Genomic DNA, 22,413 nt, shown 5'->3' with positions numbered 1-22,413 from the left:
AGGGTGGCTTTCTTGTCCCTGCCCCAGGTATTATTTTAGAAGGTAGTCATGGCATGGGTTGTATGAAACCCTTACCATAAATAAGATAGGCTTGTTGGCTTGTTTTTTACCTAGGATAATTCCTAACATTGACCCCCAAGGGTCCCACTATCGAGAAGACTCACTCAGTTCATCCCCACTCCCAGCACAGTATGCCATGTTCACCAGCTGCCTTTGGAAACTGGGAGTGAGTGTACAATGTGCAATGTGGAGGGAGAAATGTCTAGGGGGTTGAGGTGGTGTGGCTGGCCTGGACTGCCTGCTGCGTGACCTTGGACAGGCCCTTGGTTCCCTGAGACTGGGTCCTCATCATCGAAACAAGGAAGATCCAGTGATCTGATGACTGCATTAGATCAGTCCAAGGATCCCTCTTAGGACAACAAACTGTTTCTGGCCTGGTGTTCAGCTGTGTATTTCATTTAATTGTCACAATAAGCACAAGAAAGGCGCTTTCGACTCCAGCGCACACAAGGGAAACTGCAGTTCTGTGGAGGGCGGGGCTTGCTTGAGACCACATGGCCAGCCAGGGCCCATCACTGCAGGTCCCGCAGCCACAGAGGCTTCTGTCCTGTTTTGGAAACACAGCGGCCCTTAGGAGAAATGGCTAAGAACACGAGTAGCTCATGATTTTCCCAAGTTTGAATATTTTCGAGCATGAATTTATGTGAAGATACTAGAATGCAATTGTCAGCTAACTTTCAATAAGAAGAACGACGATGCTGAAATTATAAATAAACAACACAACAAAATAGAAACCAACAAGAGAATCAGCCTCAACTTTCTTAACAGCAAAACTCCAATAGGTCAGAAAATTTCTAGGGTCAGCTCTTGGCGGGCCATAACCAGAGGGTTACAGGCAGAGAGCAGACTGTTCACTGGTCCAGGACTTTCTCCATCCTGAGCGCATTTAGAGTGTGGGGAGGGAGCAGGGGCTGGAGCTGGGATGCTTTTCTACAGCGAAAAGTAAATGCGTCCGCCTGATACACACAAGTGCACGGTTGTTTATTTACTTTAAACCAAGACCTCGACTCGGAGTTTTCTGATAATCCCACAGATGATGCTAACGAGTCCTGGCATAGATGCTGGCTGTTCTGCCACGATTCGGCTTTAAAACATCCTCTGAAAGTCACAACACATTTTGAGTTTGTCTCCTTTGGTAACTGGATTTTACTATAATTGGATTTCAGTTCCTTTTCTGTAACTAGCTAGGTTCCTTTTATAGGTAAATCAGTTTTCCAGGCCTCTTGAATATGTACATTTTACTGGGAATAAAAGCCTTGGAAAAATGAATTCATCTTTCAAAGTTCAGAAAGCGGAGTGGTTGACCTCTTATTTGCTGTCTGTTGGAAGACAATATACGTTGAAAGTGTTCTTCCAGCCCTTAAAACTTCTATGACTATGGCGAATTTCCCCATGAGTTTGTGGTTATGCTGCTGGGGACCCCACACCTGGGCTTGGATCATCTTCCTTCTAGCGACTCTCATTCTCCCTGCCTGTGTCAGGAAAGCCCATCTTATTGCTCTTCCTCCTTTCTGTAGTACTTGCAAGCTCATCTCCCAAGGAGGGAAGGGGTAACTGCATGGCTCGTCCACGTTTTGGTCTATCCCCTTAACAGGGACCTGGATCGTTTTGAAAGATGGCAGCTTGAGGATATAGATGAAGTTTCTGCCATAAAATGGAATAAAACTTTGCAGCATTGACACTCCTGACCTCAGTCTCTTCCTGAGCACTAGCCCTTCTCTTACCATCTGAGCTTCCCAGTTGCAGATGATATAACTGGGACATACCTGGTCAGGTAAATACCCTGGGGTACCCAGAGTAAATGAGAGACTAGATGAAAAGTCCTATGCTGGCTTAGGCACTAACCCAGCTCTCTTTCCTCCTAGGAGGGTGGGGGGCAACTTGTTCAGAGGGCTGAAGGCAACTTAGAATGTTTGTTCTTTTGACCAGGCACGGGTCCTGCCATTACCGGAAATTGTAACTTCATGATTTGACATTGTAGGAAATTTGCCCAGCCTGGAGTCTGAAGGTAGTCATTGCCTGAGGACAACTGAATTACAGAGCACAGTTAGCTGGAAATAATTATTTTGCTTGTCCTTCCTATCGCTTCCTAATTACCTTCCTTCTAACACCTATAAGGTGCATTACCTTCTGCATCAAATCTCTTTAGTCCCCAATGATTTCATCTGTACAACTGTGCCCATAAGCACACACACTGGTGGCATTATGTGGAGTAAATGATATCATTTATGTGTCTGGAATATATTAAGAACCCAAAACCAGTGGTCACCCCTGTTGTAATTTTAGCATATTCATTATTATTATTACTAGTGGTTCTAATACGAAGTATAAAAATTGTTAACCTATTTTTGTGAACCTGCAAACAGATGCCCATCAGTGCTTGTGACTGTATGTTTAACTGGAGTACATCTGGACAATATATTCACCCAGTTAACACTAAACATGTACTGTTATCCACAAACCACAATGGAAGGTGGCAAGTCAGCGACCAGATGTAGTCGTCTTCACAGCACTTCGAAGAACATGCTGATGCAAAAGCACACACATTTTCTTAAATACTTGACTCATTAATGCCAGCTGGAGGCATTATACTGCAAGTCTAACCACAAATGAGTCAGAGACTTTCCCTAATACTAGATTCAACCTGCAAATTTTCATGAATCAACAAGTAAAACTGAGCCAGGAGCAGTGGCTCACATTTGTTATCCCAGCACTTTGGGAGGCTGAGGCAGGTGATCGCTTTAGATCACAAGTTCGAGACCAGCCTAGCTAACATAGTGAAACCCTGTCTCTACCAAAATTTAGCTGGACGTGGCTGTTATCCCAGCTACTCAGGTGGCTGAGGCAGGAGAATCCCTGAATCTGGGAGGCAAAGGTTGCAGTGAGCCGAGATCACATCATTGCACTCCAGCCTGAACGGCTGAATGAGACTTCATCTCAAAAAACAAAACAAAACAAACACACAAACAAAAAACAAACAAATAAAACTGATCAGTTCAAGGAAACAAAAAAGTCAAGTGTAATTATAATTTACAGATGAGCTATGAGGCTTTAAACCACATGATAAACGCAGCAAAGCCAAATAATTTACTTAAACACCTTCAAATCAGAATACAACTTTGTTTTAACCACAGAATTGCCAACTCTACTTCAAAGCCAATATTACTGGATCCAGGATGATTCTGACCTGAGATCTGGGCTCACTCATAAATATACTTTAAAATCTTTTCTATTAATTTTTATTGCTAAGTGTAATTTTATATGCCATAAAAATTTATTACATAAGAATCTCATTGCCTTTTGTTTGCATAATTAACACTTCTTCTTAAGTAACAAAGTATTTTGATTTCTTTAAAATTCACATTCAGAAAAAAAAAATTAGGTTTAGTAGAATATATACCTAGTTTCATTTTCTACTGTCAAGTTTCAGATCTTAATCGTTTTCTCTAATTTTTCGGATTTTTTGCACATCCCTCAGCGTCAGCCTCATTGCCGAAAGTGATCAATGACATTCCAATTCCCAGAGGCACGTGACTGCCAGGAACTAAAGTGAGTAATAGTCAGTGGGGAGGAAAGAAACCCTAAAGTTTTGAAACAGTAAACACATTTCACTTAGCACACAAAGGGTGTTTGATGAGTAAGTGCAGAAGTGAATCAATGAACTAAAACGTGTACCTAAAAGGAAACTTATATCATTTATGTTTGAAATAATGGGTACAGGGATACCTTTTCTGTGATACATCATTTTCTGTCAGTCTCCTTCTGAAGAAGACTCTAATCTGCCAACTTTAGGTTGCTTCTGTAGTCGATTGCTGTAAGCATTTATTCAAAAAGAATGAAAAATATTAAGGTCACAGACCACTTTGCATCGGTTCATGTTGTTTTGGAGCAAATACCATACATGTTGATTTAAAAAATAAAAAAACATGGCTAGCCATGTGCAGAAAGCAGAAACTTGACCCCTTCCTGACACCTTACACTAAAATTAATTCCAGATGGATTAAAGACTTAAACATAAGACCTGGCACCATAAAAACCCTAGAAGAAAATCTAGGCAAAACCATTCAGGACATAGGAGTAGGCAAGGACTTCGTGACCAAAACACCAAAAGCATTGGCAACAAAAGCCAAAATAGACAAATGGGATCTAATGAAACTCCACAGCTTCTGCACAGCAAAAGAAACAGTCACTAGAGTGAATCGGCAACCAACAGAATGGGAAAAAATTTTTGCAGTTTACCCATCTGACAAAGGGCTGATATCCAGAATTTACAAAGAACTCAAACAGATTTACAAGAAAAAAACAAACAAGCCCATTCAAAAATGGGCAAAGGATATGAACAGACACTTTATAAAAGAAGACATATATGAGGCCAACAATCATATGAGAAAATGCTCATCGTCACTGGTCATCAGAGAGATGCAAATCAAAACCACATTGAGATACCATCTCGCGCCAGTTAGAATGGCTATCATTAAAAAATCTGGAGACAACAGATGCTGGAGAGGATGTGGAGAAATAGGAACACTTTTACACTGTTGGTGGGAGTGTAAATTAGTTCAACCATTGTGGAAGACAGTGTGGCGATTCCTCAAGGCCTTAGAAATAGAAATTCCATTTTACCCAGCAATCCCATTACTGGGTATTTATCCAAAAGACTATAAATCGTTCTACTATAAGGACACATGCACACGAATGTTCATTGCAGCACTGTTCACAATAGCAAAGACCTGGAACCAACCCAAATGCCCATCGATGATAGACTGGACTGGGAAAATGTGGCACATATACACCATGGAATATTATGCTGCAATCAAAAATGATGAGTTTGTGTCCTTTGTAAGGGCATGGATGAATCTGGAAAACATCATTCTCAGCAAACTGACACAAGAACAGAAAATGAAATACCGCATATTCTTACTTGTAGGCGGGTGATGAACAATGGGAACACATGGACACAGGGAGGGGAGGACTACACACTGGGGTCTGTTGGGGGGAAGAGGGGAGGGAGAGCAGTGGGGGAGCTGGGGAGCGATAGCATGGGGAGAAATGCCAGATGTGGGTGAAGGGGAGGAAGGCAGCAAATCACACTGCCATGTGTGTACCCCAAAACCTAAAATGTAATTAAAAAATAAACAAAATAAAAAAACAAATGTTTTAGCTGTAATATATTACATATATTGTAATCATTGGTTAACATTATACATAACTTGCTCATTACAAAGGTGTCTTAAAGCTTAAAATACACCCTTGAATTTAAAAAATTCTTTCAAAAATCTCCCTGCTAGGGAGACTCTTCAACTCTAAGACTTAGTATCTTGTATTTTCTTCAAAAAAGGCATAGTCCAGTCCTCTGCTCTTGAAAATGGATAGGGCAAGGACTCTCCACAGGTACTGATTTAAAATGAGTCCTAATAAATGAACGTCAAGTAAAATAAATGTTTCATTTTTCTTCCAAATCTAAATATGCTCTTCCAGTCACACAAGCCACATGCTCTACATGAATGAGGACAGAGTCCCTAGAGCCAGGGAGTGGGTCGGGTCTGGGCTGTCGTCCACGGTACCTGTGGTAGAGTGATCGTGTGTTTCCAGCGGGCCATCGTCCTCCGTCCTGTCGCCACGGTCTTCTTGGCAGTCCGTGTTTGGGCTGTAGTGTCGGGGCTTCATTAGCAGGGATTTCCTTTTGTTGACTGGGACTCCCAAAGCCTGATCTTCAGCTCTCCTCTTCTTTGCCATGGAGCAATCACAGGCAACACTGTAGTGATTGAGGCAAATTAAGAATATGGTCAACGAGCCTGTATGCTGTTTGGCATTTGACTTTCATGCAGTCTAACCTGAAGCCCCTGGAAACTTGGGACTAGAGGTTTAGGGTTAGTCACTGGCACTAACAAAAACGTCCCATCTGTGGAATCCATCGAACTGTGTGGATTCTACTTGACTGCCTATCAGAAGAGTTGTTTTTTTTTTTTTTAAATCATCCTTAATCCCGAGTAAGTATATGTTAATCTGTGCTTTGCTTCGCACTGCACTAAATACCCAGGGAGGGATGAAACAAGATTTGCACTGGTTTGCTAATCCTAAGAAACAGCTAATGTGACAAATATACCACCAGATACAAAAAAAAAAAAAAAAAAATGTGTCCAGTATGGATAAATCACAAGGTTTCTCAAATAGTTATTTGCTACTGAAACTGCTTATCTCTGCCACAGTCGTGGCTCAAACTTGAAATGTCACACATCTTGGGCTTTGACTTGAAAGGCGGGCCCACAGAGCAAGGGGCAAGCTATGAGCCTCCTGTCCGCTCCTCTCCAGTCATCAAAGACACAAAAAGTAAAAAGATGCTACGTGGCATCCTGCCTCCTGATTCTCACTCACTTGGCACACAGAACAAATAAAAGCAGGAGAAATAAGATTGGATTTCACGAAAATGGACAACAGTTTTTCCTTACTCCTCTTTTCATATGGCATTATTTGGAAATGCTCCTGAGGGTGGCCCTTTCAAAATAGGTTTCCTACATACAGCTCACTCAGAATTAATGCAGATCACTCTATGTGTGAAGCTAAGACAAACATTCTCCTGGCAAGATCCATGAAAATCAGAGGGTTTAGCCAACTGCGAGTCTGTGAGAGATATTTATTAAATGTACTTTGAAGAAAAATGGGGAGCTTTACATGAAAAGATCCAGGGGAGAGAAATCTAGATTCAGAATAAAGACACAGGACTTACTCCATCTCTAAAAGATGACCAAATCCTCAGGAATGTTACCTAAATAAAGAAAGGCCTTAGACCATTATTTTATAAACATCACACAAAGGATGGTGGTCTATTCATGAAAACGACTCAGTTATAGTCACACAGGGGCTCTTGGCTTTAGAAGAGTAGCTTCAAAAACTTCCAAGGGGGGAAAAAGCATCATTTCTTTTAAGAAAGAAAAAAAAAAGATTCTGGAAGAAGACATAATTCAAGAGCTGAAAATGTCTTGAAGAAGATTGAAAAGTATAGAATTAAAAACACCTTGATGAGTAAAAGAAGAAGGAAGTTTCTAAATCAAGCAGTGTGCTTTCACAAAACTTCTCTGATGAGCCCGAATTTAAAGGGACCCCATACAGAATATGGAGCAAAACAGAATATAACCAGATGCCTGTGAGTGCACACACTGCCGTGATCAGACTGGGCAGAAAGTGCGGACCTACATGGACTGCCTCTGCTCATTTGCCAAGGAAAAGGCACGTCTACACCGTAGACTATGGTGTAGGGAGAGCCAGCACGGAGAAGCAGGAACACCCTTATGCTTGCCTTCTTTGTCAAAGGGGACTGGATTTGAGGGGCTCCAGGAGGAGGCAGAACACACAGATCAAAGGGGCACAGAGTTCCTAGAGAAACTACCAACTTCTTGAAACTCTTGAAGAGAGTCAAACAGGTTCCCTAAAGTGGTTAAAGTACCCTAAGTCCAATGCATTTCCACCAAAAACATCCTTACAAAATATAAAAGTAAGATCACTAAGGCATTACATGAGCCAAGGTTTGCAGCAAGTGAGACAGACTCCTATGTGGTTCAGATATTAAAAGCAGGGGAAAGAAGTGTGTTCTGAAAATCACAGTCATTGAAGCATAACGCTGGTATTGGGGAGAAGGCTATCAAGGGTATTAGAGTGAAAATTTTCCAGGATCCTGATTTCAATTCTTTTGCATAAATACCCAGAATTGGGGCTGCTGGATCATAGGGTAGTTGTTTTTTTGAGGAACATTCACGCAGCTTTCTATGTTCATTACATTGCTATGTTCATTGCAACTATTTCCAATAGCCAAGATGTGGAAACCACCTAAATGTCCATGAATAAATGATAAATTGATATGTGGTGCACACATACGATGAAATACTCTTCGTTCTTTAAAGAGGAATACAATGTGCAACAACACAGATGAAGTCTGAGGATGTTATTCTCAGTGAAATAAGCCAGACAGATGAAAGACAAATACTGAATGAGTACACTATATGTATCTACAATAGTCAAAATTATAAAATTAGAGTGGGATGGTGGTTACCAGGGGTTGGGGGAGGGGGAAACGAGAGTTACTAATCAACAAGCATGACGTTTTAGTCAAGCAAGAGGAATTAGCTCTATAGTCTGCTATTCAACACTGAACGCACAGTCAACTAGTGTACAGCACACTTAAAAATGAGATCTCAGGCTGCGTGTTCTTACCACGATAGAACAGAGGAAGAAGAAGGAGAAAGAGGAGATCGTCTGTTGGCATCAGGAAGCATTGATCAAAGAGACCTCGAATGGTGGGGATGGTTAATAAAAGATTAATCCTCAGAACCAAGTCATTTCTTTCCTTGACGGCTGGTGCGATGAATGGGCCTGAACTCAGACTACCATCGAGAGCCTTACAAACTGTGTGTTGTTAATATCATCTTCCAAATTTACCTATACAAACAAGTAACATTTTCAGAGTCACGTTAACTGCTAATAGTGAGGCCGATATTTGAATCCAAGTCCGTAAGTCCCCAAAGCTCTCGCCCTCTCCTCCATGTTACCACACCAGGACATAGACGTGGGTAATTTCTGCGTGCATCCGACAGCTGGTTACAGCAGAACCTGGATGAAATAGCAATCTCTCGAACTAGAAGAAAGATTCTGGGCACAGGACCTTGCCCAGTGATTTAAGAGAGGATATACGCAACGATCATTCAATGTGAAGAAGATACTGAGTTACAGCAATGAGAAACACCTAGAAAAATGTAACTAAGATGCTCCCAAAACGTCCATAGCCTGGGACAGGAGCATGAACCTGGTAAGATGGCAGTTGATAGCCATAAAAATCAAGTTCAATATTTGGGTCCAAATAATAACTGTGTGAGTGTAGAATAAAGAGGATATGTAAGGTTTTTATCACAACTACAAGTTTAGCTTATTATAAACTATTGTATTTGATAATAAGACTGTGTGAAATTACTTAGGGAATACAGTTAAATCTCGGGAACATCAAATTCTTCATCCACCAAATGGGATAATAACTTCTATATCCACAGGTTGCGTGGATAAAAGAGATAACATCTGTGCTAGCAGTGACAGAAATAGGTAAAGATGGAACTGTCCTGGCTCCCAGCTCAGGGCTCTCTGGATTCCATCAACACTAGCTAATGCTGTCACTTTGCAGCCTCACAAGCTTTCTCCCTGGCACGCTACAGAGATTTATGCATGCATGTATGTCCATAAATGCATTCTACTTTTTAACATATTATTTATATTTACATAAATTGCATTAGATTTACACATAACATTTGCGTTAAGTCTCACATTCTGTGCATTTCTCCATTGGAAAATACCCACGGCCCAGGCAGCATTTGGAGCTAAAATGAAAGGCTTTATAATAAATATTACCCTTTGTGTGTGCATGGAAAATGGTCCCTTTTCCTAGTTTTCCCCGAGGGCACACTATTTTGGCTTTATTGTGACACTTCACTGTGACACTGCGATGAGGGAAAGCCATGCTTTACATGTCACTGAGAGAAATGCCACAAAATGCTAACATATCTTCTCAAGGTTGCCAGAAATCATTTCCACCGGGCTGTGTTTTCCCATCTGTGGAGCTCTGAAATGTTAAGGAAATAAATGAGCTCTATTATCTATATTTTTCTAGTAGATGAGAAAGAAAGAGAAAAAATACACTCAGCCCTGCATTTATTGTTCTATTCAATCAAACTATTGCTTTAAACATCCAACATCCCCCAGGGAACTTTATCAATGCAGAAAATATCTTTCAACTCCATACTTTTCAGGTTTTGATTGTATTAAAATATATTTAAAAGATCTATATTTTTTACCGGAAACTTTTTGATTACATATTTGAGAAATGCTTCTATTTAGAAACTTGAATTCTCACTTGAGACGGTATTTCCTTTGAACAACAGTTGACTGAAATTTTACTTGAAAAATCATGGAAGCAAACGATCATTAGATAACACTGGTGATCAGTTCTGTGCTGGGAGGACGCATAGAAGCCAAATGTGTTGACCTTTCGGGTTTCAGAAAAGATATGTTAGGAAACTGTGAGTCCTCCAAATCTAGAGTTTTCAACTTGTCTACTATTGTAATAGATTCTCAATGCAGTTTTCAGAAGATAGGTAACATATTTGTAAAATGTAGGTTCAGCAATAGATACATTCTGTGCACACATCCCCAAAAGAATAAAATACAAAAATAAACAGAGATTGTGAGCCTCTGAGTCCAAGGAAAACACTTACACGCTCCAACATTTTCATGGCGAATTCATAACAGGTATTCCTACTGATTTCTTCTAATTAGACAGAACACCACAGATTCATTGAAAGGGGCCAAGAAGTATGAATCTGAATAATACTAAGAAGATTGACAGAAAAATAAACAAAGACATGATGATTGAAAAATAAAAAATTAGACTATTATTATTTGCAGAGACATGATTATGTTTGAGGGAAATCCAAAAGAATCTACACATACAATTTAAAAATAAGTAAATTTGGTGAGTTAGCTGTTCAAAAATTAATTGTAGTTCTCTAAACCAGCCACACACAATTAGAAAATAAAAATTTAAAATAATTGACAATAGCATAGAAATATGAAGTGCCTAGGAATAAATCTAACAGATGCACAAAACCTATGCACTGTAAAGAACATGGTAAGAACCTAATGAAGACCTAAATAAATGGAGAGAGGTAATGTGCTCATGGATGAAAAGCCTCAGTATAGCAATTTCAACTCTCGCCTTACTTATCTGTTAGATTCAGTGCAATTCCTACCAGTGTCTCCAGGGGATATTTCTTAGGTGTTAACAAGTTAATTCTACAATTTCTATGGGAATGAAAAGAATAAAGAAGAGCAAAGACAATGTTGGCAGAGAACAACGAAGCTGGAGGACTTACAATCTTGGATGTGAAACTTTATTATAAAACCGTGGTAGTTGAGATGAGGTATTATTGGTGCAAACATAAAAAAAACCAGACCCCTGGAACAGCACAGATATTCCATTCATCAGGTCCAGAAATAGACCCCCACATATATGGTAAATTGATGACCATGGCATCATTGGGCAAAGGGCTGTTTCTTCAGTGAATGGTGCTCAATCGATTGTACATTTATCTGAAAAAAAAAGATGCCTCTACTTGTACTTCACAGTTTACACGATAAACAAGTCCAGAAGGATTGTGAATTTGCACTGTAAATAATAAAACTTCTAGAAGAAGATGTGAGATAATAGCTTCAAAACGTGAGATACTATCTTCGTGACCTGGGGATAAGCAGAAATTTCTCAAGCAGTTTACAAACAACGTTAATTTAAAGGAAAACACTGACAAATCAGAGCACAGTAAAGAGAAAAACTTTTATTTGTCAGAGGTTGCCAACCAGTAAGGGGAGCCTCCTATGAATATCCTATTTCTCCATCCATTTACCCAAGCACGGTCAGGCTGTGAAGAGCCACGAGCCCTGCTTCTTGATATGCACGCTCTTCTATGTATGTCATGCTGTATGGTTTTCCAAAGACCATTAAGAGAGAAAAGGCAAGCCAAAGAGTGGGAGAAGGTATCTGCAGTACCTACATTGAAAAATAACTTCTATACAGAATATATAAAGAATTCTTCCAAATAAATAAGAAAAGACAGACTGCCAATTTTAAAACTAGGCAAAGCACATGGGCAGTCACTTCACAAAAGAACTTTTGGCTGATGCACAAATGCAAACGTGCTCAGATGCTTTCATCTCAGGGAAATGCAAACACCTACGCTTAGGTGCTGCTCATGCCAACTGGGATGGCTAAAATGAAAAGATTGACACACCCCAAATGTCAGTAAGGAGCTTGGGCAACTGGACGCTTACTGCTGGCAGAGGTGAATCAGTGTGGCTGCTTTGGAAATGGTGGAAACTGCTCAGCAGTATCTGCTAAGGGGTTATAGATGTCTACCCATGGCCCAGAAGCTCCATTCCTAAGTGCACACCTGAAAGAGCCATGTCCATATATGCACAAAAAGGCATGTTCAATAACATTCACGACAGTGGTCTCTCCCAAACTGGAAACATTGCACAGTCCTTTGACTGCAGAATGAATGAGACATGGTGGAATATCCAGGCCCCTGAATACGCTAGCCATGAGGAAATGGCAACTGTTGCTACAAATAATGCTGACGAACTCCACACACGTGGTTGAGGCAATGGGAGTGCACACATAACGTCCAAAAGCAGCACAATGAATCGGTGGGGGCAGAGTCAGGGTGATTACCATTGTGAGGGTCACGGCTGGGGGGCTGTGAAAGAGATGGCTGGGATGCTGATGAAGTCCAGTTCCTTGGTCTGATGGTGATTTCATGGGTACATTCATCTAGTGAAAACTCATAAAGCTGTACATACATAAGTCATGCATTTTTCTGGATATGTGTTATACTTCAATAAAGTGTTACTTTCAAAAAAAGAGTCTCAGCAGGTGCATTTGCAGCCTGGTATAATGTACCACCAATGTGAGCTGCAAATTTCTTTGATTACCAAAAGTATTTACAGACTCAAAGTCAAAGGTCCTGACTTTAATTGTAGGTTCTAAACCCAGGCGAGCCAATGACAACAGGTGAGATTTAGTGAGTTACAATGTGCTCGGGGCTGTTCTAAATGATTGACATGTACCAGCCCACTGAATTCTTGTAATAATGTCTGAGGTTGCTGCTATTATGTCTCTAAACTCAGAGAGGTTGATATGTCAAATATAAAGCAGCTATTAATGAGATTCAAACCCAGGCAGTCTGGACCTAAATTATATCTACAGTTATATAATACTAACCTTAAAACTATCCATATCATACTACTCAATGATTTAATGAGCAGACTTGCTCCAGTGAGTGAGCATGGCCGATGATGGAAGAACACAAAAAACTTTCCAAATTATGGTCTTACTTTGTAGAGACCAATTGCTGAACTTCATTTGGCTTAGAATTACAGTCCTCAACTTTTTCTTATAGGATAATATCAAATTTCCTTTATGCTGAACCCCACAGACATAGGGCTGAGTCAAAGAATCTGGGCAATGGAAGTGCATACGTGACGTCCAAAACCAGCACAACTAATCCGTGAGGGTGGAGTCAGGGATGGCCACTGTTTTGAGATACTGAGGAAGAAATTTTCCTTGACCTGGGAAAGAGCAGGCATTTCTCATTTTTAAATATAAGATGAGGGGTGATTAAAGACAGGTGATTCTTTCTGTTTTTTGGTTGAGAGTTTGCCTTGCAGCTGTTCTCAATGGTTTCCATGTGTACATTTGGTCTAATTACCCAAATACATAAATTACTTAAAGAATCGTGTCTGTGTTGATTTGCATTTTCATAACACATTTCTAAAACAAGTGCAATCTATACTTAGAATAATGGTTATTAATTAATGCCACTGATTTTTAATCCCTTTTGTGTACATCTAGGTAAAACAAAACTCAACAATTACTCGGCAAAATCAATATATATGGACAGTGCTGCATTTCCAGTTTATATACCTTTGGATATATTCACTTATTCAATAAACAAGTAACAAGTGCTAAATAAACATTTATTTAGTAATGTTTTAAGTTTTAAGGATATAGCTTTGAAGAAAATTGAAAAAAAAAAAAGTCTCTCTTCCTAGAGGTTTATTACGGGGAACGGAGATAGAAAATCGTTAAATTAAATAAAATACATAGTATGTTTGAAGATGTTTGCTTTGGGAAAAAAATACAGCAGAAGTCCTTGCCTATGCCTATGTCCTGAATGATTTTGCCCTAAAAAAAAATACAGCAGAAAAGGGAAGAGGAAATATATGCTAACAAAGTATCAGAGTTTTAGACTGTGTGGTCATGGAAGTGCCATCAAGAAGGCTGCATTTTAATACAGATCTGAAGGAGGTTAGCTAAGGGAGTAAATGCAGAAACAGTGGGGCACAGGATCTGAAGCAGCAGAAACAGCAGGTGCAAATGTCCTGAGACAGCGTTGTGCATGGCACATTTGAAGGTGAACATGGAGGCTTAGGCACAGGGAGGGAGGAGGATATGAGGTCAGAGAAATAATGGATTCAGTTTGTGCTGAGAACCACAGATCATTTTAGGAACTCTGACTTGGTGAGATTTGAAGACATTGTAGTGTTTTGACAGAGTGACAGGAGCTGATGTGTATTTTAGGAGGACTGTTCTGGCTTCCATGTTACCAACAGGTTGTAGACAGAAGCTTAGAAACAAGGAGAATGGTCAGGGGCTATGGCAATAAACCACATGGGAGATAGAACTGATTTGGACTGTGGCTGTACTAGCAGTGCTGGTGAGAACTGGTGAGATTCTGCAGATATGTGCAAGAGAAAGCAAATGGAATCATGAGAGATTAGATGAGCAATGTAAACGAGAGTGAAGGATCAAGGATGCCCACAAGGTTTTTCTTTTAAGAACTGGAATCATGTAGTTACCATTGCTGAGATGGGTAGGACTTGCAGAAGCAGGATTCGCAAGGGTTACGATTGGGAATTCAGACTGGAGCACGTTAAACTTGAAATGCCTACTGCGTATGGTGACAGGATCTGGACCTTTCGGTTGACACACTAAAAAATATTAAATCCTGAGAGTGCCCTGGACCCTCTGAGCCATACAATTAGTCCCCTTCTCCCTGCATCACACTGGAGATGATGAATACATGCCTCCATCTCCCCTCTTCTCCACTTCCATCTGCCCCCTGAACGATAACCAAATTCAACACAGCACATCTGGCTTTCTAAGAGTGGGAAGGGTACTCGGGGCAAAGGGAGCTGCAGGATCTGGCTCATATGCATGGCAGGAGCTAGAGGTGTACAGACGGAGGTGCTGGATCCAAGGTATGAATATTAACTTGGATAAAAGAATGTTGATGTGCAAGCCATCTCCTGTGCTGGATTGGCTTCTGAAAGCCTAGACAAACAATGGCCCACACTAATCAGCAGTTCCAGAACTGACGCTGCAAAGGATAAAGAAGGGATCAAAAGATTCTGATAAGTGGATATTCTGGGATAGATGCCTTGCACAGGTCAGGAAACCCATCCCGGTAAAAATCCATGATCCTGGACCTTTGTCTCTGTGCCTGAGGCAGTTGTTCAACTCAGAACCCAATGATTGAAAGAGAAGAGCCACGTCCTCTCAAGGATGTTCCCAACGGTGATGCTCTCCATCGTCTCTTTTTTTTTAAGGACCTACAGTCATTTAGAGAACAACCACTGTGGAGAAAAAGGCTGCACGAGCATGCAAGGACTGTTGCACTCACCGTCCGAGTTGATACCTGGGGCCCAAAGCTTCATCATGGCCCTTTGTTAGAGTGGGAGGATGTGGGGGCAGATCACCAATGGAGCTCTGTCCCACTGGGTTTCCTGGCTTCACAGAGCTTTCTCATGGGTGCACCACTGGCCTCTGCGGTATAACTGCTGCAGATACATACTGGTTTCTTGGCTGCTTGTGCAAGAGCTAATAAACTGAGACCCACAAATGAAATCCTCTAAAACTGCTCCCATCCTGGTACCAGAGAGCAGGCTTCAACATTATATTCTGGATAGAATGGCAAACATTAGTACACGTTGAGTATCTCGAATCCAGCGATCCAAAATGCTCCAAAACTTTTTAGGGGCATTGACATGATGCCACACATGGAAAATTCCATACCTGACCTCATGGGACAGATTCAGGCAAAACTTTGTTTCGTGCACAAAATTTTTAAAAAATGCTGCATGAAATTAACTTCAGCCCATGTGTAAAACATGTAGATAAAACATAAATAAATTTTCTGTGCAGATTTGGTTCTCAACCCCAAGATATCTCATATATGTGCAAATATTACACATTCTGAAAAATCCAAAATCAAATACATTTCTATGTCCCAAGCATTTCAGATAAGAGAGATTCAAGCTGTACCACCCTTAAAACTTACAGGATGAATGACTGATGGTCTTCATCATTCTTTTTCCATTTAATTAACCATGTGTACCCTATAAGACTGATTCTGGAGGCTGACAGTGGACTGCCGTCAAGTCAAACTAGTGCTGATTCCAACTGCAGCTGTTACGCCAAATATGAGACCTTTGCTTTAGTGGATTAACACAGACGCAAATGCACGTTTTGCGGGACCTGACATGGTAAGTGTGTTCTCTTCCATCTCTGCCAGGAAGCGGAACAGAGAGTTGTTAGCATTCTGATGCTGAGAAGGGTACAGAGCTGTGATCTTGCTGAGGGCCATGCTCACTGCTGTCCTTTGTCAGGGTAGAGTCTGAAGGGACCCGGATGATCTGGATAACCCACACACCACCACACACCACCCCCTTAGCAATGTTGCTGATGATACCATGCTAATGAGAATAGGGAAGCAAGAAGTGGCAAGTATTTTGGAGGCTTTGAGAAGACATCTATGTTTGAGAGACAGAAGATTAAGTCGAAAAATTTTCAGGGCATGCTGTTATTATCTAAGTGCTTAGGGGCTCAGTGGTCTGGGACATCCTGGCATGTGCCCACTTACAACAAAGGACCAATCATTACATCTCACATTTCCCAGCACTGGGAAGGAAACCTAGTGCCATATTGGCTGTTTAAGGTTCTGGGGATAGCATATTCCACACTTGGGACTACTGCTCTGAATCACACGTGGAGAGACGAGGCCAGCTTTGGCTGTACAGCAAGTCCAGGCTGCAGGGTGGAAAGCCCTGATGCTTGGAACATACAACCGGTCAAGCCAATGGTTTCACTGGGGGTATCTGTGGTCGGAAAAGATGCCGATGGAATTCATGGCAAGGTCTAATAGACAAATCACAATGCAGACCTACAGGGACCTGGAGCAAGCCGATGTCATGTGCAGCAGAGAATTACGCACTGCTGTGAAAACAGCCCCAGCAGAGACAAAATCCTTGACCATATGTCAGAGCCGACCATCGTGAACTGGATCCTGTTAGAGCCATCGAGGCATAATGTCAAGCAGGCCCAGAACCAATCCATCATGAAAAGCAAGGTCTAAGATTCAGCTGAAGCAAGTCTGGTGGGAAGAAACAACCTCCATGAGCAGGCAGCTCAGACCCGTGACACCCACCACAGTGGCGGGAGTACCTCACCCTCAACTGTGAGCAGGCAGCTCGGACCCGTGACACCCACCACAGTGGTGGGAGTACCTCACCCTCAACTGTGAGCAGGGAGCTCGGACCCATGACACCCACCACAGTGGCGGGAGTACCTCACCCTCAACTATGAGCAGGCAGCTCAGACCCATGACACCCACCACAGTGGCGGGAGTACCTCACCCTCAACTATGAGCAGGGAGCTGGGACCCATGACACCCACCACAGTGGCGGGAGTACGTCACCCTCAAATATGAGCAGAGAGCTCGGACCCATGACACCCACCACAGTGGCGGGAGTACCTCACCCTCAACTGTGAGCAGGGAGCTCGGACCCATGACACCCACCACAGTGGCAGGAGGACCTCACCCTCAACTGTGAGCAGGGAGCTCAGACCCATGACACCCACCACAGTGGCGGGAGTACCTCACCCTCAACTGTGAGCAGGCAGGGCACCTGCAGGCTTCTGAGGAACAGCTATGAAGAAAAGAGAAGGAGGGGTTAGTTCGTTCAGGGGTCATCTCAGCATCTGAGCGCAGTCTGAAGACGGTTGGCAGGTCACAACTTAAGGGTGAGTCGGAAAGGAGCAGAGAGAAGAGATCTTTCCAACAGGCTGAGTTATAGGGCTGGGCACAGGTGCAGCTGGTTCCCACTTTGTGTGGAGAGAAAAGTGGCTGACGTAAGAAAATATATGGGCCCATGGGCAAAGGGAAAAGCTTACCTAGTTAGGCAGAGACAAGGAGACGAAGGGTTTAACTGTAATATCGGGGAAAAGGAGATCTGAGGAAGAGGCATGTGGGGACTTGGGGACTTGGGGTGAAATGGGAAGGTCTTAATCTTGCATGAGAGCAGTCACTGAAGAGCATTTCCAGAGGAGGCGTGAATCCACCCACAGGCAGAACGACCCGGCCAGGTGGAGTCGTCTCGTCTGTTTTCCACCTTCCCCAGGCTGGCCCGGTAGGGTCACTGATGGGTAGCATTGGTGGCGGGCACTGAACTGGCCCAGCAGCACAGGCTCTCAGTAAGACTGATTTAGCTATGCCCATGGCCCAATGTCCCATCTGCCTCCAAAGAAATCAATGCTGACAATGAATCCTCCCAACCTGGCCCCATTCCTGCATTCCTGGAAGAAACCAACCAACCACCGGACCCTTCCTCCGTAGAAGGGGCAGTAACTGAACTTGACTGGATCTGACACGCATTCTGGGCATGAATTTGCCTTCTCTGCCTTCAGAGTCTCAGCCAGGACCACTGTCTACCAGACGCCACGCAGAGTGTCTGCTCTGCCAACAGGAAATCCCCAGGTATCTCCCCGGACCAAGGAATCCACTTAGGAAAGTAACTGTGGGACTATAATCACAAGATTCACGGATACTATCACACCACGCAGCCCAGAAATTGCTAGCCTGATGGAGCAGTGAAATGGCCTCGTGGAGGCATAGCTGAGAGGCTAGCTTGGAGGTGACATCTGCCAGGATGAGTGACTTCCTGGGGGGTATCATGCCCAGTAAAAAAATCCTTAGAGAATGCTATGTCTTCAACAGTTTGAATACAAGGATCCAAGCAAGAAAAAGGTACAGTTAGGAGGAGCTTGGTTCACCATCATTCCCAGTGACCTACTTAATGCATTTGTACATTTATTACCCCAAATCTAGGTCCTGTGTGTCTGAGGATCTTGGTTCCCAAGGGAAGAACGCTTCCACTAGGGCACATAGCAAGAGTCCTATTCAACTTTGAGCTCAGACCCCTTCTCAGTCACTTGGGTTCTTGTGCTGAAAGACAGCAGGAAAGGAAAAGAGTCACCCTCCTGGCAGGAGTCACTAGCCCCGGTCACTGGAAGTTGTAGGGCTGGGGGCTTATTACATATTGGGACAGTATATATACATAGAACCCAAGTGACCCACTGGGGTATCTCTTTACTGTTTCTGCCCAAACTTGTCAGTGAATCAACAGGTTAGCAGCCAGAGAATCTGCAGGTCAGGTGACCAAGGGCTCAGAGGATCCGAGTCATGCAAACAAGTAAACTGTCTAGAGGAGCAGAGGACCTTGGCGAGGATGAAGGGCCTGGTAGAAGTACAGGTGGGTAATGAACTTATATACATAGCAAGTATAGAGGGATTCAAGCTGGAAAGGTGCAGGTGTGGGTGGATACCGGGGTGTGCCCTCCCCACCTCCTCAGCACTAAGGTAGCATCTTCCCAACCAGCTCAAAGTGTGGGGAGCTGATGGGCCTCAGCTGAATTCACTTCTGAAAACTGCCCCAACCAAAGAGCCATTTAACCCTGGGAGAGCCCGTATTCACCCCGCCTCACGTCAGGGCTGACTCTGAAGTGCAGTCTAGCACCGGAGCTCTCCGCAGAGCTGGCTGAGGCTTCCATCGCACTTGCACTACAATTCAATGTCTCCCCGCTCAGACCCGCTTCCCTCACATCTGCCAGGTACTGCTCCCTGGCAGGCTGGGCTGCAGGATACGCAAACGACCTGCACATGGCTAACTGGATTGCAGTTTAGGAAATCAGGAGACAGAACCCTGCGGAAAAGTTCCAGTCTGTGCCTTCATCTGAAATAGGCCTTGTGATTCCTAAGAGAATCAATGGGCCGCTGTAAATGCCAAACTCCCTTTTATCCAGAGAGGAGTGTGCTATTCCTCATGCGGCATGGATAACCCCTGACTTCATGAGCCTGTTGCTCAGCTATGTCTTAGAAACTTTGTGACCACACCCGTGTTTACAGAGCTACAGTGTGTCCACCAGCAACCCTGTAACTGAAGGCTTCTCCTATTCCGCATGTCATACACTGAGCGACTAATAAGTTGTTGCTGTTTATCCACGGTTGGTGTGCTGTCGTGGAACTCTGACTCCATTGGCCAGGTTATCTGATAATATCAGGTTTATAAAACGTGAGAATTTTTTTCCGTAAGGCCAGAGCTAATAGATGTTTTTTTCTCATTTAGTCGGGATTAGGTTTTATGAATGATAAATTAATTGCATATTATCTACCACAAATTTTTTTTCATCAAATAACCAAGCCATTAAAAGCACAGTTTAATAATAGTAAGAGGAGTAGCAGGAACTGCCCCTGCTACAGAGGATGTGTTTCTGCCAGACAACCGAAGAACAGGAAGGAAGTCAGCAGAAGCCGGCGAGCCCTGAGACCCTAACCCGTCCACACAGAGACTGCCTGAATGACCCGACATCATGAACCCATCAGTTCCAAACTCTACTCAAGAACTTGAACAATCACATAGTTTTAAAGATAATTTAATCCTCATGTGGACCAAAGTTTTTAAGGAAACAACTGTTTGATCATTGGCTAAAACACAAAATGATACACCAAAATTTGAAATACCATTTAATCTATATAAATGTCTTTCGATTTATACTCAAAGACGATGTGTCTCTTTTCTTTTCTTTTCTTTTTTTGAGACGGAGTCTTGCTCTGTCGCCAGGCTGGAGGGCAGTGGCGCGATCTTGGCTCACCGCAACCTCCGCCTCCTGGGTTCAAGCAATTCTCCTGCCTCAGCCTCCCAAGTAGCTGGGGCCACAGGCGCCTGCCACCATGCCTGGCTAATTTTTGTATTTTTAGTAAAGATGTAGTTTCATCATGGCCAGGATGGTCTTGATCTCTTGACCTCGTGATCCGCCCTCCTTGGCTTCCCAAAGTGCTGGGATTTGGGCATGAGCCACCACACCCGGCCAAAGAGGATGTGTCTTAGTTAAATCATTTCAGCACTCCCAAACCCCTTTTAAGTGCCTAGAGATTAACTGAGCAGTTCGGCTACTGTACAGCCATGGATTAGCTATAAATATAGAAACAGGATCTGGCTTCTTCAAAAACGTACTATGATGGATCATAGGGATGTACCCAAAAGAATAGCAGTTGAATATTATAAGATAAAATCAGAAAATTGAAGATACTAAGAGAGGAACATTATGTGGATTTTAGAATTGAGATACTGAAAGAATTCAGACAGAATTCACATGCAATGAGAGAGTTATTCCTATTTTTCTCTGCTCATATATTCGGCTTCATTAAAGCCCACACTGTTATTTTAATTTGAGTAACACTTCAAATTACTTTCTTTTGAGTATATAACAATATATATGTGATTTTATATTTATTTTGTCAAACAGCATTATAAAATGTAAAGTATCCGCAAAAATTAAACATAAATTATCTTATTTTGATCATAAAAATAAAATTCACATAGTTTATGAATATTTGCCTTACAGAAAGCACCACTATATTTGAGGAAGGAATATTTAAAATAATCTTTAAAAAACATGTAAAGAAGATTATTGCAGCATCTTAATCTTGGATGAGTACCGGATGATATTACAGATTGTATCTGCTAAAAAGCATTGAATGTGGTTGAGTAAGAGGAGCACCTTAATCATCTAGGGGGATCATATTCCAGTTAAATGAATTTATAGAATTGAATTCAAAGGGCCTCAACTTTACCTTAACTAACTTGGTGAATAATCTCAATTCTCTTCTTTTGCTTGAAGTTTGTATTTCTAACCAAAAAATAAAGTAAAACAAAAAAAGCTGTGAAATGCCACAATAATGGGGGATTAAAATGCTGCACTTTATTTGTATATATCAGCTTAGCATGTGATCAGACCACACCTTTTTTATATTCACAGATATCTAGTTCTGGAAGAAAATAAAATGTTCCCTCCTTTAGTTTTCCATCTAATTTGAAACAGCAATCACGTTACCAATCAGAAATTTTATTAGCAGAATATGCTTGCAAAATATGGTTAATTAAAAACAGAAGAATGACTTGGGTGCTGCTGAAGCACAGAAGCAGAGGTCTGGGGTCAGAAGGCAGGGCTGGGAGGTGCCCTTGCCTCTCCCCGCTTTCCTCCCACCAGCCTAGGCTGTGTCTACAAGGCTGCTCCTGGGTCAGTGGAGGAACCCACCATGCCGGCTCAGGTTTTCCCTGGGAAAAAGTTTGGTAAGCCCCAAACCTTAGCCTTAAAAGAAAAACAAACCTAAACACAAGTATCTTTATATTCTTTTAAAATCATGTCATGAATGATGCAGAAGCTTCATTCACCCCACCAAGTCATCCACATCCCCTTTTATGATTTGGCGAATGCCTGCATTTGTGCCGTGGGGACTGACGTTCCATGTCTCTTCTCCCTACTTCACACCGTAGTCCCCACCTCGTCCATGCTTTCATTTCCATGGTTTCAGTTGACTATGGTCAACCGAAGTCTGGAAATAGATGAATACAGTACAACAAGGT

The 22,413-nt window shown here is 42.3% G+C and overlaps 1 protein-coding gene across 29 annotated transcripts in view; it reads right to left on the bottom strand.

Annotated features, from left to right (window-relative positions):
• The window catches only part of ST18 (ST18 C2H2C-type zinc finger transcription factor), a 319,368-nt gene that overhangs the window by 65,650 nt on the left and 231,305 nt on the right, over nt 1-22,413 (bottom strand). For all 29 annotated transcript variants that reach the window (XM_078353509.1, XM_078353520.1, XM_078353515.1 and 26 more), the window contains one exon: nt 5,625-5,815. In XM_078353509.1, coding sequence (XP_078209635.1) covers nt 5,625-5,815 — 191 coding nt within the window. The remainder of the gene's footprint in view (nt 1-5,624; nt 5,816-22,413) is intronic.

This window comes from Callithrix jacchus, chromosome 16 (genome assembly GCF_049354715.1).
Source record: "Callithrix jacchus isolate 240 chromosome 16, calJac240_pri, whole genome shotgun sequence".
Classification (NCBI taxonomy): Eukaryota; Metazoa; Chordata; class Mammalia; order Primates; family Cebidae; genus Callithrix; species Callithrix jacchus.
The sequence above is the reverse complement of the archived record's forward strand: the minus strand, read 5'-3'. Positions and strand labels throughout refer to the sequence as shown.